The sequence below is a fragment of the Homarus americanus genome, unplaced genomic scaffold (assembly GCF_018991925.1).
Source record: "Homarus americanus isolate GMGI-L3 unplaced genomic scaffold, GMGI_Hamer_2.0 scaffold32929, whole genome shotgun sequence".
Lineage (NCBI taxonomy): Eukaryota > Metazoa > Arthropoda > Malacostraca > Decapoda > Nephropidae > Homarus > Homarus americanus.
In genome coordinates, this window is record NW_024737097.1 from 13,740,086 (window position 1) to 13,758,212 (window position 18,127).

The 18,127-nt window shown below is 36.9% G+C and overlaps 1 protein-coding gene and 1 non-coding gene across 7 annotated transcripts in view; one reads left to right on the top strand and one right to left on the bottom strand.

Annotated features, from left to right (window-relative positions):
• LOC121873220 (mitochondrial ribosome-associated GTPase 2-like) overlaps positions 1–18,127 on the top strand; it is a 29,777-nt gene that overhangs the window by 5,868 nt on the left and 5,782 nt on the right. For 3 of the 6 annotated variants that reach the window (XM_042376589.1, XM_042376587.1, XM_042376590.1), the window contains exons 3-9: positions 5,762–6,164; positions 9,002–9,148; positions 9,401–9,517; positions 11,122–11,249; positions 11,742–11,832; positions 17,638–17,776; positions 17,972–18,119. In XM_042376589.1, coding sequence (XP_042232523.1) covers positions 5,826–6,164; positions 9,002–9,148; positions 9,401–9,517; positions 11,122–11,249; positions 11,742–11,832; positions 17,638–17,776; positions 17,972–18,119 — 1,109 coding nt within the window. In that variant the 5' untranslated portion in view covers positions 5,762–5,825. Of the gene's footprint in view, positions 1–12; positions 2,144–5,761; positions 6,165–9,001; positions 9,149–9,400; positions 9,518–11,121; positions 11,250–11,741; positions 11,833–17,637; positions 17,777–17,971; positions 18,120–18,127 lie in introns of those variants that run through there. The other 3 variants (XM_042376585.1, XM_042376584.1, XM_042376586.1) reach the window with 2 other exon arrangements.
• On the bottom strand, positions 17,120–17,193 carry Trnat-cgu. The gene has a single exon. It is a non-coding gene; the product is annotated as a tRNA-Thr (tRNA).

The window sequence follows — 18,127 nt, forward strand, 5'->3', positions numbered from 1 at the left end:
TTGTATTTTCAGGTGTGCAAGTTGTTTTGGGAGTCGATGCCACACAACTCCACTTTCACCCTATTATTAAACACCACAAGTTTACTCACATTGTATTTAACTTCCCCCATGTGGGGGGGAAAATGAGAATTGATTTAAATCGTAAATTACTTCGTGGGTTCTTTGAGAGTGCTGTTTATGTCCTTGAGGAATGTGGTCAGGTTTTGGTGACACTCTGTGCTGGTCAAGGTGGTGTTCCACTTGACCCAGTTGTTCGAAGATGGGACGACTCCTGGCAGGTGGTTCTCATGGCTTCCTATGCTGACTTTATTTTAAGAGATTTTAAAAATTTTGATGCTTCGAGATACTCAGGGTATGCAGCAACTGGTTATCGGTCCATGGAAAAGGGATTTCATCAGAAGGGAGCTTTCACTTATATATTTGAAGTGAAACCTCTCAAACTAGATGGAAATATTTTCGACCCACAGTCCACAGAGAATATTCATATTTATGATGATAACTATATTAAGGTTCCCACATTCCTTTACAATAAGATAAAGAAAAATATATTTTCTGATAAGTCCACCATAATTGGTTACCTCTCTTATGTGTTACAAGAACATCTTGCTACAATAATTCCTGTTCATCATGGAGGTGATCTTGTGTTTGAGAGAAATATGCAGCTAAGTAAGTTATTCAATACTGAAAGTTTTTATCCTTTTACAAAAGTAAAGGATAGTAGCATCTATTTTTACCCAGCCTACAGATTATACTCATCAGGCTGTCACATGGATCCTTTTATCATTTTTGTTTGTTTAGGCCACTGTAGTGTAAAGGAAAACATTTTATCTGAAGAAATATCATTGGAAATTAGAAATATAAGCAAAGGTTTTTTCCCAAAGATGAAAAAGGCAACTTTGGAGAATCTCCTAGTAGAGAAATTTTGTATTTCTCATGATGGGAACAGCAAGAGGGACACATCTGTGTATGCTATCAATCTTGCATCTATGGCTAAATTGTATTTTGATGTGGATGTGGATGAGCTGTGGGGAGATGGTCAGAGTGTGAATATTGGTGATAATGTCATCACATATTCGTCTTGGAATCTCTTCCCTCTTGAATATATCTATGATCTTAGCTTTTGGGAACCAACAGATTCATCAAAAAAAAATTGTAATGCAATAATACAATCAGATCTCTCCGATGGTAATAATGACTTTGATCAAGACATCATTAATGTCATAATGATAAATGTAGGAAGGGACACCTTGCAAAGTAATGAACTCTTAAGCATGTATTTTCATCCAGAAGTCAAGAGAAAGAGTTATACATACAGAATCAGGTACAGAAATTTTTATGGGGCTCTCTCTGACTGTAAAGCAAAGGCACTCCATACTGAGATTGGAAGAAGGCTTGAACAATGTTTAGGTGTCAGGATTCGGTGAAAAGCTATTTTAGTTAATATGTTTTATCCTTATTGGTACTGTACACTTTCATTTTGCTTAAGAATTTTGCCAAAAATTTTTAGTTGCTGACCATAGTCATTTTGAATTGAGAAATACAGCTTCAATCCCACAGACACTGCAACAAATGAGAAGCTTATTGATGCCATCATGACCTACAGTACTTGTGTGAGACTTCTCCACTCTCATTTGGTGCATTATTTCACAGAAGTTACTGGCAATACAGTAGTACCTTCACCCACCAATGTCACTGTGCTTATGTCAAATGTTATTTATAATGGTGATTCTGTATATTAGTTCCTTCTCAAGATACCACTTCTGATGCAGAGTACAAATTATATAAGATATATTCTGGATGAAGACATCATTTCTGTTTAGCAGTCGTATAACATCTATTTAGAGTGCTGCAATTTTTCTAGTATAGTATACAATACAGTATTACCTCCCATGATGAATTAAGCTCAATGTCTGTAATAATTCTTTCGGATGTTTACAAAGTAGACAGCTGTTAATATCAATAAAATACTGTACCTAAAGTATTTAACAGACCTTTGATCATCACCAACAAAAAAATAATAATTTAAGGGTTTCCTTCGGCTATACAGTACTGTCAGGATACAGTATTGTTATAGTATATCACTTTTGTATAATTTTTCACACAACTATATTTTTGAAAGAATTATGATATGTAAATAATAAGAAATAAATTAACAAATTTTTATAAGTAAAAATATCTTTTTTGTTTCCTCACAAAAATCTTGTACACCCTAGAACAGTGGTTGCATCATAAGGGGTTGTATAGAGGTCTTGGGGTCGATGGGGTCCCATAGAGCTCTTAGTCCAGGTGTCAAGGACTGAAGAACGTGGCTCAGGTGCTCTCTCGTCAAGTCGGGACAATAAATTATGGTCAAGGGAATAATGCAGTTACTCTCCTTGTGTCAAGTCCGGTCAGTCCAGGTAAGGCGAACATTGATAATACGTTACGCAACAAAAAATGGCAGTAAATTTCAATGATAGAATCCCCGAGTTGCTTACGGCATCTTTGGATTTTGTTCAGTTTCTGTTCAAGACAGATGTAAAACAATGTGGCTTATTTGTCCTTGAAATAGCAGAATTACAGGCTGACAACAAGGCAAGGATGAATTTTGCCATCTATGATGACATCAATATTTTGGGTTATTTATCAAATTGACATTCAGCGGTTAAAAATCAAACTATCAAAATTCTGATACAATTTGGAAGCTCCTATGTCTGTGAGGCAGCTTTCCTGTCAATGGTGATAATAAAAAAATTATTACCTTAACCTCTTATCAAACTTAAACTTAGAAAATTGTGTGCTATGTTGTTTAATCATAATTATACCCCCAGTTAACAGATTTTTTTATTAAATTATAATGCATACACATTACATATGAATTATAACATGTAACTTGTATTGAAAATAATTATATGATGATGCACACGTCATACAAAATACGTACTGCATGACATACGAGTGGTTGTAACTAAGAAAATTGTATGTTATGTTGCTTAACCATGTAATTATATCCCCAGGTATAGAACATTAAATTATCAAAGAAACATGACAGAGTTGTAGCCTGTTTCTGCTAGTGTTTACTTTTAGGCTTCTAAATTATGTAACACATTTTCCTCACTTGTTTTTATAGTTAAATACGAATATCAATATGTCCGTATTTACTCTAAGGATCCTCATATATGCAGCTTATGTTATGACTTGGGCTCGCACTGGATAGGCGACAGTACTAGACGGGGTCGCACTGGAAAATGCTTGGGAACCCCTCCCGTAGAGCATGCTCACCTTTTAGTATCAATGATAAAAATTTTAACTTGGCCATAGTATTCCATTCCAAATTGGTTGAGCAAGACCTAAAATTTGTAAATATATATTGGTTTGGTATATATCTGTAAGAGGCAGTTTAAACTAGCAGGTCTGAAGCAAAGAATTGTGTCCAAGGTGTTCTAAAAAATAATATCAAATTACAGCTTAAGTTGAAACCTCACATGTGCCTAGAACAATCAATTGGTCCTCAAAGTGCAGCTGGAACCAAGGGAAGCATGGAGAGAAGAACGGTTTGTTAGGCTATGGAATCTGATCTATCATGAAATGCTAGCTGTGGCAAAACAGTTTCAGAGAAATCATTGGAGTAAAACAACAACTGCAGAGCTTTGTGTAAATAACAGCTTCAATCCTACAGAGACTGCAGCAAATGAGAAGTTTATTGATGCCATGATGACCTACTTAGTTCCGTTTGGGACACTAAACTGAAGAACAAAATATACAGTAATTGAAAGATTTATAGAAAGGATTGCAAGAAGGTAGACATGTATAAATGGTGGAGAAGTGGACGGGTTTAAGAGAAATAGGATTAATTTAAAGTCAAATTGTAGAATGTACAGCTGAGGTGTGTGATTCTGTGAAATAGAACTAAAAACAAGAGAAGGTAATTGTGGGATAAGGGGTTGTCAATGTTTGTTAAAAATAGTAGTGCATAATGAGTGTCAGTTGTACGAAAAGAACAGTGAGGAAGGAAGGAGGGGAACTAAAACTTGTAAAGTGAATGGTAAAAATGCAAAAGAAGAGCAGATGAAAGATGTGGGGAAAAGGTTGTCACAAGGTTCTAAAGAGAACAAAGTAGAATAAGAAAATCAATGGCAATGTAATACTGCAGTAGTGATCCGTCAGCCTCGGATAGTTTTAAGTGCAATGTAATGCTAATTGAATTCTATCAAATAAAATCTCACTAATTCTCCTGTAGACATACTATTACTCATTAGAGACCAAGTGTAAGCCTAAGCAAAGGACCCTCCTGGAAATAAGTACCTGGCAGCTTTGTCAGCAATCCCTGGTCAAGTTGCCTTATTGTTTACCATATTGTTTACCTGCAATGTCTTGGCACACAGGAAACTGCACACTGTACTCCTATGGCCTACATGCACTGTACAGTATACAGTACCTATATTTTCTATATCCATGCTGAACTGTATAATTGCATTTTATAATCATACTTATCCCACTATAAATGTGTATGATAATTTTACTGAATAAATGTTATTATTTATAAGGCAGAGGAAGAATATATTTTGAACCACTGTTAAATGTAGCAAATTAGAGAGGTGGAATTATTTTGTCTAGGATGTGATGGAATAAATAATGTAAAATAAAAAAAATCAAAGGGGATCTCACTGGGATGAGACAGTGAGCTTGGCTGCAACTAAGTTTGGAGTAGATGAAGTCACGACTCATATGTTAAGACTGGAAGGTGGGATAGAGTTGATGACAAGCATGTCCTGCTACATGTAGCAGATGAAAGGCTTCCAAAGGAAAGGCAAAGAGCATCATAATGAATGAAAAAAAAATACAGGGGAATTGATTTTTTATTTGAGGAAAAGTGTACAGTGTAGTCATTATTGAGAGAACTGCAAAGTGTGTTCAGAAAATGCAAGGTAAAAACGATTCAGAGAATAAGAACTAGAAAAACAAGGAAGATCTGTGAGTGAAAGAAGTGTTTGGCAGAGAGCAGACCAGATCGGGGTCTGCTAAAGTGGTATAGATATAATAAGGGATTGGGAATTGAAAGACACTGATAAAAGGAATGTATAATTCAGTTGTGGATGGTACTTAGGGGAGAGGAAGACCAAGGAAATGAAAGGATGGAGTTAAGGATACACTAGAGGTTAAGGTATGGTCATCTGGGAAGTAGTAGTGTGTGTGTGAATGAGAGAACAACATGACTAATGAGGAAGGATAGATAAGGAAGATGTGTATGTGTTTTCGGTAACCCTGTATTAAGTAGGAAAAGGACAAAGTTTATAGGAAATAGTTACCTAACTCAACTCTGTCCAAATTAATATTTTAACTAAAACCACATTAAGTGTAGTACATAGAGCTGAAGAGGTGTTCTTGTTGAATTTGAATAAGTGATTATGCATTACTATTTGTAAGAATCAGTATTTTAGAATACTATACTGCTTTATAAAGGATGAACCAATAGTGACTCAATTTGATAGTGTGTGCCATGCATGTAGGAACAGAGGAAAGGTAAGGAGGTAGTACAAGATGTAGGTTGCATATGCAATGATATGGCTGAATAAAACAAGACTGTATATCTCTCCTACTGTTCTCAATCTTTGTTCCCATTTTAACTACCAGTACTAATGTATTGTTTACCATACAGGTACAGTACTGTATATACCTTTCCAGGTACAGTACAAAACTGTACAATATTTCACATAGCTATTGTGCTTCCACGTAAACTTGGTGATTTACTGTATTAATTAATGCTTATTTTCTTTTTCAGGGGTGATTATTTCATAATACTGTACAGTACAATAACTGTCCAGTATATTGTATTGAAATTTAAAATGGCAACAGGAGTCACACTTACTTTGTGGAGGCCTTTCAAATGGGCATTCGGCTTTAGTTCAAGAAACTTTGTGCCCCAAACCAGACACTGTTCTAATGTAATTACATCCTGTGGTTACAAGGATGATCAACAAGCCAGTTTACTTCTGCAAAAAAATAAAAGCAGTGATACATGGGAAGGGGTGGATAATTTTAAAAAACCTGCACATATCTGGGATGAGAAGTGGAAACAAAAGGGAAAGGAATTCTTGAAACAGCTAAAAGAAAATCTGAATATGGATCTAGAAGAGAAGTTTACACCTTTAAAGAGAAGTAAAACTAAATCGGAAGCAAAACAGGTCAGTCAAGTAGTTCTATTGTATGGCAATATTTTGAATCGCTCTTACAAGCCTTCATGCACAAATTCTCCCTATTTTACAGTCATACTTCTAATGAATTATCTTGCCAGGGGTATTCAGTTTTGGTTTTTCCTTCCATAACATTTAAGTTAAGCAGTAGCTTGTCTTTTATTAACTCAGGAAGTTGCAACCCACCTTTGTCAACTGTTCCCACCCTGTGGGTTGGCATTAGGGGGGCATCCAGCCATAAAACTGCTGCAACATATGTGATGGAAACTGGGTCACCAGAACTGTGCCCAACCCCTGGTCTCAGCTGCATTATCTGGGCTGGCAACCTGGATTGGGGGGGGGGGGAGGGGTAGGGGGGCATCCCATTCTGCTTTTACCCAATAGCTGCCATCAGACAGCTGTAGCTAATCCACACAAGTATAGAAAATGTAGTTTACCTGCATTATATCATACATCACAAAAGCAGCAAGTGGCCAACTGACCAAACAAGCAGCTAACGTGCCAATCAGTGGCGAAGAGGATAAAGGTAAAAGTAAAAGCTAAAACACTTAACATCATACTACACAGTTGTGCCCTACCACCACTACTTCAATAATATCTTTTAGTGTAATGGAAATACAGTATAATAAATAGAGTACATGCAGAATGGAAAAAAGTTCTCGGTGGAGTACCACAGGGATCAATCCTTGGATCCACCCTGCTTGTGACCTACATTAATGACATAGATGAAAATGTATTAAGCTACATTTGGGAAGACAGCAAGTCTGGATGATGGTGCAACCATGCAAAATGATCTACACAAACTGTTCAAATGATTGCAAGACGGGCAAATGCTTTTTAACATACCCGGTAATAATGCAAGACCCTACACTTAGGATAAAACAACCCTTATCACAACTATGTTATTAAGACATTTCTGGATACTTGTTGATAAGGAAAAAGATTGTGGTAGGTCAGTCATTGAAGGCAGTGAAACAAGTGGGAACAGCTGTGAAAAAAGTTGATTTTGTAATAATGTTGTGCCTTCAAATACAGACAAGAAAATGCTCCTTCAGCTTTATAAGTCTCTTGTACATCCACAACCTGGATTACTGTACTGTATACGTACAGGCCTTCTTCCCTTGGCTTGGGTAGCCATTAATTAGGTGTTAAAAAAAAAGAAAAAGATAGGTACTGGTTGAGAATACTGTACATTACTTCTGTGCTGTTAAGACCTTAAAGAATTTTTTTATTTTTTTACTAGCAGTGGAAATAAGCAGTTAGGGAAGTGATGTTGTATTTTGCCTGTTAAATTCATGTGGTCATCTGGGGGTTGTCACTCAAGAACCCCTGCATGTCCAGGAGTGTAAGACAAAACTGACTACCCAAACCATCTAGTACACTGGGAAAGAGGAAAAGTAAAGTAACATAATAAATAAGTCTATTACTTGTCTTAATTTTATATTGACTTAACTGAAGTACTGTAACAAATTGAAATTAGTTCTTGACTTGATTTAAAAGAAATTACAGTATTACCCTGCTTTACACGGTTTCACTTTCTGCGATTTCTCATTTACGCGGTACCTTGCCAGAACCAGACTTTCACTTTCCGCGGTGCATCTACTTATATACGCGGTGAAGTATAATTTTTTATTTTTTTTTATTTAGCTCATAAAATTCATACAAATTACCCAGCCAGAATATAATTTACATTGCTGGAATTCTTATAATATGATGATCATTTTGAATGTAAACATCATGGATTTTGCATTAGACATACAAATTTTAGATCTAATGTAATAGTTTGGTTTACACAAAGCAAATATTTTATCGTTTGTGCAGAATATATGTAGTTTACATTCAAAATATTCCCTGTCAATTATATTATCCTATCTTTAGTCTGAGGTATTATTTATTACTAAACGTTAAAATCTAGAGTTTTCACCCACACATTTATCTGGTAGGGAGGGAAGGTGGGGGGGAGGGTTGGGACCGACCGACCCAGCTGGCGTGAGTGTGAGGAGGGGGGGAGGCAAGGTGGGGTACTTTGATTGACAGATAGTGTCGTGAAGAATATTTTTTTTTTATTAACTGAAGATATTTGTTTTAGCTCATAAAATTCATACAAATTACTCGACCAGAATATAATTTCCATTGCTGGAATTCTTACAATATGATGATCATTTTGAATATAAACATCATGGATTTTGCGTTAGACATACAAATTTTAGATCTAATGCAAGAATTTTGTTTACACAGAGGAAATATGTTATCTTTTGTGCAAAAATATATGAAGTTTACATTCAAAATATTCCCTGACCTGCAAGGAATCCAGAAATGTCAATTATATTATCTTAACTTTAGTCTGAGGTATTATTTATTACTAAATGTTAAAATCTAGAGTTTTCACCCAAACATTAATGAGAGATGTAGGAGCTAGTGAGCTGGGAAGAGGGGGGGGGATTTGAGTCCATTATTTGAATGGACATTAACCTGGCGACTGTATTTCTCTTATATATTAATTGTGTGAGCATACCATCATAAAATTTAGATGTTATTTTTACTACAACATAGGTATTGTGTCGGAAAAAGTGGAGTTTTCAGGGTCGGGCCAGTATCTATTGGAATTAATCCCATATGTTCTGTTGTTCACTTTACGCGGTTTTCACTTTCCGCGGTACCCTATGGGTTCAATTGACCGCGTAAATCGGGGTACTACTGTACTTTTTTATTTGAAGTAAAAGTAACACGCATGAATTAGTTTTCGCTTTGGCTTTAAAAAAGTAACAATTTTCAAATTGTTTTCTGTCATTATGAAATTTACTAGAGCAAATATTTTTAATTTTCAGGGCCATCACTTTGTTGATTATCGACGTGTGAAGACACTGGGTGGAGACGGTGGTGATGGATGCATATCATTTCTGAGCAGCTTTAAGAAAGAGAAAGCTGGACCTGATGGTGCAGATGGTGGTAATGGTGGCCATGTTGTCTTTAAGGTTTGGATTTTAAGTTTTAGGAAAACTTTATTAAACTTCTTTAACTAATGATGTTACATGGCCATGTGAATAAAGTTATGTCATGCATATGTACATGAAAAAAAATTTGACATAAAATGCAAGATGGATATCAGCCCAAAATTTTTTTGCTCTAAAGTCCCATGTTGTAAACTGAGATGTAGTCACTTACACTTCTCTAGTATGGTGTCTCTATAGTATCTGAGGAATGGAAGTAACTTTTGATTTTTTCAGGCTACACAGAAAATGAGGAGCCTTAACCACTTGGATGCATACATTAAAGGAGACTCAGGTGATCCAGGACGTAACAAAGATTGTCTTGGGAAGAATTCTGAAGACAAAATTATTGAGGTTGGTGATTTTTTTTTAATAAAAATAGAAAATGAGAGTTTTCAAGAATGTCAAACTGACCTGTGAAAATACAACACAAGATCAGCTATTACTGTATTATTATTATTATTTTTTTTGTAGGTGAAGTGAAACATTTTATTGGGGTCTATTTTTCTTATATGAGTGAAAAGTGACCCAAGTCTTTTAATGTAAATGTGCCATTGGTAAGTCATATATATTGTAATTTGTATAATTCTAAACTTTATCTGATATTAACTAGCATTAGAAAAAAAAGCTTCATTGTACAGTACAACCTGTGACACCCAGGAATTCAGGCAGAACATTTTATGAAGATGGGAGTTACTGGATAAGGTTTTTTCTGGAATTTGGAACACCAGGCCTAAAATGTACTACTGTAAATAAACAGTCAACCCTCTGTAACTGGCTGTGAAGCCTCTGTTCAGATCACTAGATTCACCACTAAAAGTAGCCTTAACTGTACACTGTAACATTAAAACTTAAAATTGTAAGTATATGAACAGCATTAACCAAAGCTTATCAATAACAATAATTGAAAGCTTTAAAATAAAAAAAAATTATACTAGTGGACATTCGGCATCACAGTCTCAAGGACGCTGGCCACCTTAGCACTTGCCTTAACAACACAGCCCAACTGGCTTTCCTAACAACAGTGCTCTTCGCTGCAGACCTCTGACTTCTCCACACGGCTTCACTTTTAGTATAAAGGATTGTGTGCGTATGTATCCAAGTTAAAATAAAATTACGTGTATCTACCTGAAAATATGAGTTGAAAAATAACCAAAACATATAGCTCATAAGTGGGGTACAAATGAAAATTTCCCTGCTGAGCTTGGGAATTACTTATCATTCCTTTTAAATAATTTGTTCCAGAAGATAGCCGGTTTTTGGAGCATTCAGGACACATGGTCCCATACCTGTATAATGTGTGTGCGCGCACGTACGTATTCAGTGATATCTCCGTTAGCCATAACAATTGGTGCAGAGCACCTCCAGGAATGAGAGATTTCCGGGTAATGAAACGACTCTCTCAAACCCGGAAAAAATCCCTTATCCCCGGAATTTTCTGTAATTTTCCGGGTAATGGAAAAATGTTCTCGGAAGTTCCAGAAATTACCCATTACCTGTACATTTTCTCATGAACCTGGAAAAATAACCCCCATCCCTGGAATTTTCCAGAATTTCAAGGGTACTGGAAAAATTTTCTCGGAATTTACAGAAAATGCGCCTGATTTTCATCTTCCATACCCAGAAAAAATCCCCAATCCTCGTAATTTTCCGGGTATCGGGGAAATTTTCCTGAAAAATGTGGCCTTCGGAAAATTTAAATTCCGGCTAACGGATACATATACAGTATGTATATACCAGACATGTTGTAAATGTAATCACTGTACTGTGACGTATGTTTTTTATAAAGAATACTCAACTTTATAACATCACTTCTGAATCACCCTGTACAGTATAAAGAACAAATTTTATATTGTCTATTAATTTTTAACTTGGGGTTGGAAGAATGTTGTGGTAGTTTTGCACTGTGAATGTTACTTTGTTTCTCTACTAACAATATTGATTTTTCACAATTTTAGGTACCCATTGGGACAGTGTTTAAAACAAGTGGAAAAATTGTAGCAAGTTTAGAGGAAGATGGAAGTATGTTTGTTGCTGCACGTGGGGGAGCTGGAGGCAAGGGGAATGCTTTCTTTACTACCGATGTGTAAGAAATGATTGTTTTGTTTTTTCAATACTTTCTATGAGAAATAAATCTAACACAGCAGTAAATGTGCAGTGATTTGCTTCTTGGACTAGAATAATCATTTGTTACAAATATTGTAGTGAATTCTCAGGGATGAAGAGTTGAGCACCCTGCAGCCTTGATTATCTTTGAGATTCTTTTATCTAAGCATCTGAGACCTTCCAGCCTCAGCAGGACTAAGGGTCCCTCAGTTTTTTGCCGTGGCTAAATCATGTTGTGTTTCAGTCCCAACACCTGTTCTTATACAGTATTATTACTCTATGTTTCTCTCAATAGTAAGCTTCTCACTCGGTTATTCCTTCCATATGTCACTCTTTTAAACAGTAAAAAAAAATTCTTGACTTCATATACTCTATTGTTTTTTATAACCTTTATCACCTGAATTTGACATTTAATTTTTCATTGATAAATTAAAAGACTCACAATTTTAATTCGACTTATTGTCGTTTCCAGAGATCAAGCACCACGCATTGCTGAATTTGGTGGTAAAGGAGAAGTTTTTGATTATGAAGTTGAACTACGAACCATGGCAGATGTAGGACTGGTGAGTATGGTTGTCTGAAGTAAAGTTTTGTAAGGCTTCCTTAATGGAGTTCCTTTATTATATATCTCAACTATGTTAATCTAAATATACCATACACTAAACCCTTGTTAATTTGGCATTTGCTGAAATACTTAATTTGCCAAATTAGCCCAAATTACAGAATTTTTGCACTGATTTAGATTAAATTGAGCACCAAGATTTGAGTGTGAATTTGTGAAATTTTGCAGTGGTGTCCTTTATTTTTCTTTATCTTTTCTTACAACAAAGATTTTTTGGGTTATAGTATAGGTGTAGAGAGTAGCTGTATATGTGGTATGAATGGGAGTCAAGATCACCAGTGAACAATGGGTAATAACAACACAGCAGTGATATGTACTTAACTATAGCCTCATAATAAAATACTTTATTATTTGTACCTTTATTTTTATTAATGGTTAAACCATGAAACCAAGAAATGTGATGAATGTTTAATGGCCATTTCTACGCTTGCATGGAATAACCATGATTCCATGATGGCAGCTGTTGAATATAACCAGAATGAAATGTCCCCCTTACCACCACAAACCCAGGACACTAGCCCAGAAAATGCAGCAGAGACCAGAGGATAAGCACAGCTCTGGTGACCTGTTTGCCATCAGGCATGTTTAAACAAAGTTTTATGCTTGGTTACTCTTCCCTAATGCTAATCCACAGGGTGGGAACTGGCAAGGCAGAGTTGCAATTCCTTGAGGTAATCAAGGACCATCTACTGTACAGTATATTTATTACATACTAATCCCATTTAAAAGCTCTCTTGGCACTTAATGCTTGCTTTGTACTCATGAGAGAACAGTAAAATTTAGTGAGTCAATATGATGTTGTGAATGGTGGTTGAGGCCGAGGTGAGAATTGCAGTAAGGTCATGAAGATTTTGTCCATTACTGTACTGTACATGTTAACTCCTAGGCTTCAGTTCTTGTCATATGATGTGTGCTTACAGGGTTTCAGTTCATGTCACAAGACATATTTTAATTTTGCGGTAGTTTGGATTGCTACGTAGTCCTGGCTAGATTATGTTGCCAAGTAGGCATTTATCTTTCACTTGATAACACATTTGAGCCTCCCAGTCTCCCTTCTTAATAACCTCTCAGCTTTTGTGATGTAGGATCTTGCCCTTGGACATCATGTCTCTCGTCACGTTTCTACATCCCTCAACCACAAGTGTAGTAGGGGACACTTTGACTTTCAGCAGATTTGTGATCAATTACTGGAGGCAGTAATATTAATTGTAAATACTGTAGTACAGTAATAACATAACAAAATAAATGTCCCATACCTCAATTACCTCATAGTACTGCCTACAAATCAGCCTCTTCCTAGCTAACCTGTGGTAAGGATATGTAGTTCTTTCCTGTTTATATTGTGCATAACCAGTTTGTAGGTTTAAAATTGTCTTTTATTTATTTATTTTTAATTTTCATGAATACGTGTACCTATATGGGGAGGGAGTAAACCAGAAATGGAATGGGTTTTTTTTATAGGTGTTTCCTAATTGGTGAATAATGTAAAAATTTAATCCTTGTAAATTCGAGTTAACCGAGGAATACCTATAGAAAATCTCTTGTATTTACTCCGGGATTCACTCTAAGTATTCTGCTACCTTTCTCACCCTGAGAAGGCTTATGAGGGTCTCTCAAAGTCATGTTGGTAACTAAAGTTGAAAGCATATACTGTACCAGAAAATACCTTGGGTACTTATTTGAAAGATAACAAACAGCTGCACACGTTTTCCAGGTTACCCAATCAGACACATGTTTGGTGATTTTGGTAGTTTTACAAGAATTCAGTAAACCTTCATCACCAAAATCTACCTTTGGATTTTAACAGCACCAACACCTGATTAATTAGAGTAAATTATTAATTAAATATGGTTCTTGTATCTCTTTACTGGTACAATATGGACAGTATTTAATTTTATTTATTTTTCAATCACTAATGCCATTCTGTCTCCAGGACTGGTTTTGAACCTCTTTCAGTCAGCTTACTGTATCTCTTGATCTCAGTGGGAGTCATTTTTATTTTTGTTTCTATACTTAACTGTATGTATCATCTAAAAGACAAGATACAGAAACTCTAAAATCTTAATTCAGAATTCAAACAAAGTTTATTTATAATTTTCTGCAATCTTCATTCCATCCACATAATATGTTGCATAACTCCTACAGTACATGCCAAAATTTAGTTTTAGTGCAAAGACTGCTGCTGCTTTTAAGCTTATTTCTAGCTTTATTTTTATCCTATTCACCACTGATCGGCTTGCTAGCCGCTTGGGCGATCGGTCATGTCTCTGTCACGTACTGTTGGCAAGTACTAGTCATGTACTGGCTCTCTGTTACACACTGTTGGCAGGTACTGGGTATGCACCGGCTCCTGAATGTACCTGAACCTGCTCCAGTGTTGGCCAAGTCTGGTCTTGAAAGAACTCGCACTCGGTGCCATCACAACACTTTCTGGCAGATTGTTCCAAGAATTCACAACTCTCACTCCGAAAAAGTTTGCCCTCACAGTTTTCTGGACTTGCGGCTTCTTCAATCTTGAGCTGTGACCCCTTGTGGGGCAAGCGTCCGCCAGCTCCAAGTAAGGACACTCGACTGAGTAGTGCCCCTCGAGATGCTTATACACCTCAATTAGGGTGCCCCTTGCCCGTCTGTAAGCTTAGAAGATCTCGAATCACAGAGGTAGGTTGTGAAGAACAGGACAAGAACTTTGTAAGCTCACTTGGTCAGAATGGGATATGCCACCCCAAGTTTGCACCAGAATCACTTTGGTTCCATTACTTCAAAATCAATACAAAGTTTCTGATTTCTGTGTTACACAAATCAAGTAGGTCATCTGTGGCCTGGTCATCATCACTGATTTATTCAAGAGAGACAATAACGAGGGTCCTTACCCAACTGTTATGATTCAAGGGTGTAATAAAACTTGTAAACCCTTGGTCCCACTGAATGCACTTGATCTGAAGTGATTTCATCAAAGATGAAATATGGCAAAGTTATTGGAATCACTGTTCTTCCCCAGAGATCCAAATTCTCTTGAAAGGATTCGACCTTTCTTTTACCTCCAATATTGTCATTCATTTTCCTTGGAGTGATATGATCAAAGAATTTAGCATTCAGAACGAACACATCTGTAAGGTATACTAGAGAAACCACAAAGTTTGGGTCTGTGAAATGCGAAAACAGATTTTATTTATTTTTTATATATTTTCACAGTAATATCTCAGTTAAATTTCAAAGTTGAAAAACCTTTGTTGAAACTTTTCCTCTGGAAAGCTGGTATATTTCTGTGACAAGCAGAAGGACTATGTTTCCAAAATCAACCACTTCACACTGCTATTTGAATACAGCTCCTCCCCGACTTACGACCTACTCGACTTACGACCACCCGGACATACGACTACCTCGATCGTACCAAAATTTTGTCAACTTACATATTTTCGAGTCCCAATGTCAGTGACTGACAAAATTTTCATTTGTAATTCACTTTAAAATGGCTGGCAAGCTTAAAAGGGAGAGTTTTGTGGTGCTCAGAAGAAAAAGAGACACCCATTTTGGATTTTCTATGTACTATTTAAGCATTTTCGACTTACGACCTTGATTTGGGTCCCTAACCCTGTCATAAGTCAGGGAGGAGCTGTACTTGGTGAATCACTGTCCTTGCTCTGATCAAGTTGACAACCTGAAAAATTTTCCTTCAAACAAGCAGGATGACTTTGATGCTAGAATATGTAAATAAAGAAGAGCTGGGCACCATCACTACAACTTGATCCCACTAAGTCTCAGGGAAGGCCATTAGAATCAAAAATTAATTAATCATTGCCATAATCTCTACTGCCTCTGTTGTTTCTTTCAGTAGCTCACAAAAAGATGAATTCTTCCTCATTATACTCATGCATATATCGAGCAAAAATGAGAAGTTGAGCACAATTTGAGACGAATTTTTTTCAGTGAACTGCAAGCCGACTTTTCCTGAAATTACCACGATTTGCTCCATCTCGTTTGCAGATATCTTCCGACACGTCCTTCATTCAGTCATGAATATTATTGTTTGATAAAGGGATGTGCTATTTTTGTTATACATTTTACCGTACCTATGCTCAGCTATATCCATGGCTCCGTGTATGATTTCATCAGTGTCTCTGTGATGGTATGCATTTTTTCTCTTTGGTGATCCTTAATGCTGCACAATAACATTCTCCTATTGCTGGCTTCCTCTGGGGAACAAATCCATGAATAGTGTGTGCCACTTGGTTCTAGTTATGCTAATTGTTTCAAACAAAGCTCATGTGCATTTTAGCATTCCCAGGGTGGACATTCTGGAGTGTCTTTAAAGAACCTGCCAGGTGGTGAATGAGGGGACTTAAAATCACATACTTTTCTTTGTGGATCACTTGGTGTTTTGGAATATATGTGATATTCTGTATACAGTACACCCAATGTACATTTTACTACCCAAATTATTTCATGTAGGTTTCACATACCCCCTAGGGTTCCATGGAGCACCAGTTCAGAACCACTGCTCTAGGGCTTGGAGGTTCACTTTTTATATACAGTATTCCACAGTTAATTCAGCCATTGGCAATGTATGTTTTAGCTCAAAACTGTAGCATCACTTGAAACATTTGGTGAAGTAATTTAAAATTCCTTTGCACCTCACAGAAATCAAACAAATATCCTCACTCGCAGTCCTTCAGTGTGCTGCTTTATTTTTTACAACTAATGTATGATTAGATTGAATAAATAATGAATTAAAAAAATCTTTTTCTATGGACACTTTTTTCTTGTTTACCAGAGCAAACTATCTTGCATACCCAGCAGTTAAAATACAGTTATGTAGGGAATTATTACACAGCAATGAAAGCAGAGGCGCTAATTTTCTTTACGTGAAGGTTGGGGTATAGGTGAGGAGTGGATACAGTGCATGGCTCTTGTCCTTACAAGTCATTGGTTCATGCCCAGGGCACCCCTGGTTGACTCAGATGTGAATATAATAATAATAATTGTTGCCCCTTGTGTAATGAGGCGTGAATTTGTTAAAGGTGTGGAAGCTGTTGCCAATGCCACACCCACACCCTGAGTTAACAAGCTGCATGACCCAGTATCAAAGAATAGCCCAAGACCAGACAACTCGCCAAATGCACTGGCTAACCATTACCCCGGAACACGATCCGCAACTCGATTAACATCCAGGTTCCCAATTACTGCTGGGTAGACAGAGGCAAATGGCATAAAGAAACTTTCTCATAGTTTTACCCTGCCCGGGGATCGAACCCGGATCCACTCGCTTACGAGGTGAGCATGCTGACCATTACACCACAGGTCATCAAAATAATGGTTGTCCCTCGTGTAACAAGGATGGCAGGCCCAAGGGCCACCAAGTCATGAATTTGTTTAAGGTGTAGAAGCTGTTGCCAACACAACACCCACACCCTGAGTTAACGAGCTGCATGACCCAGTATCACGGAATAGTCCAAGAAGACCGGACAACTCGCCAACTGCACTGGCTCACCATTACCCCGGAACATGATCCGCAAATCGATTAACATCCAGGTTCTCAATTACTGCTGGGTAGACAGATGTGAATAGATCCCCCAACTCAACTGATGGGGGGAGAAAGTGGTTGAGTGCATTGCTGATCATATTGTTTCCTTATGCATCAAAAATTGGATTAATTTTCATTGTGCTGTATACACATTGAATTGTCAGAGCTAAAGGATTCATTTTCAGGTGTGGAATACAAGTCTAATTACACATACATCTCTTGCAGATAGGTTTCCCCAATGCTGGAAAGTCGACCCTCCTGCGTGCAGTATCTAGAGCTCGGCCTAAGGTGGCATCATACCCTTTTACCACACTTAATCCCCACGTTGGCATGGTCCACTATGCCGACCACCATCAATTGGCAGGTAACTTGCTTTTTTTAGTGCATTTATAAATATTATAAATTAGAACTTTACATTCAAAAAGGCTTGACATATGCCATCCAACACATGAAATTTTGTATTGATCAATTTTAAATTTTAGGAAAAGTTAATCAATATACAGTGCACTGAAAAGGGTAAGTGTTATGCAGTTCATAAATTATTTTTTGATTCCTGTAGTTGCAGACATTCCTGGTTTGATTGAAGGAGCTCATAAGAACCGCGGTTTGGGAATAACTTTTTTACGACACATTGAGAGGTGTGGGTGTCTTCTCTACGTTATAGATACCTCTCAACCAAGACCTTGGGAACAGTTGGAGGTTCTGATGTAAGTAC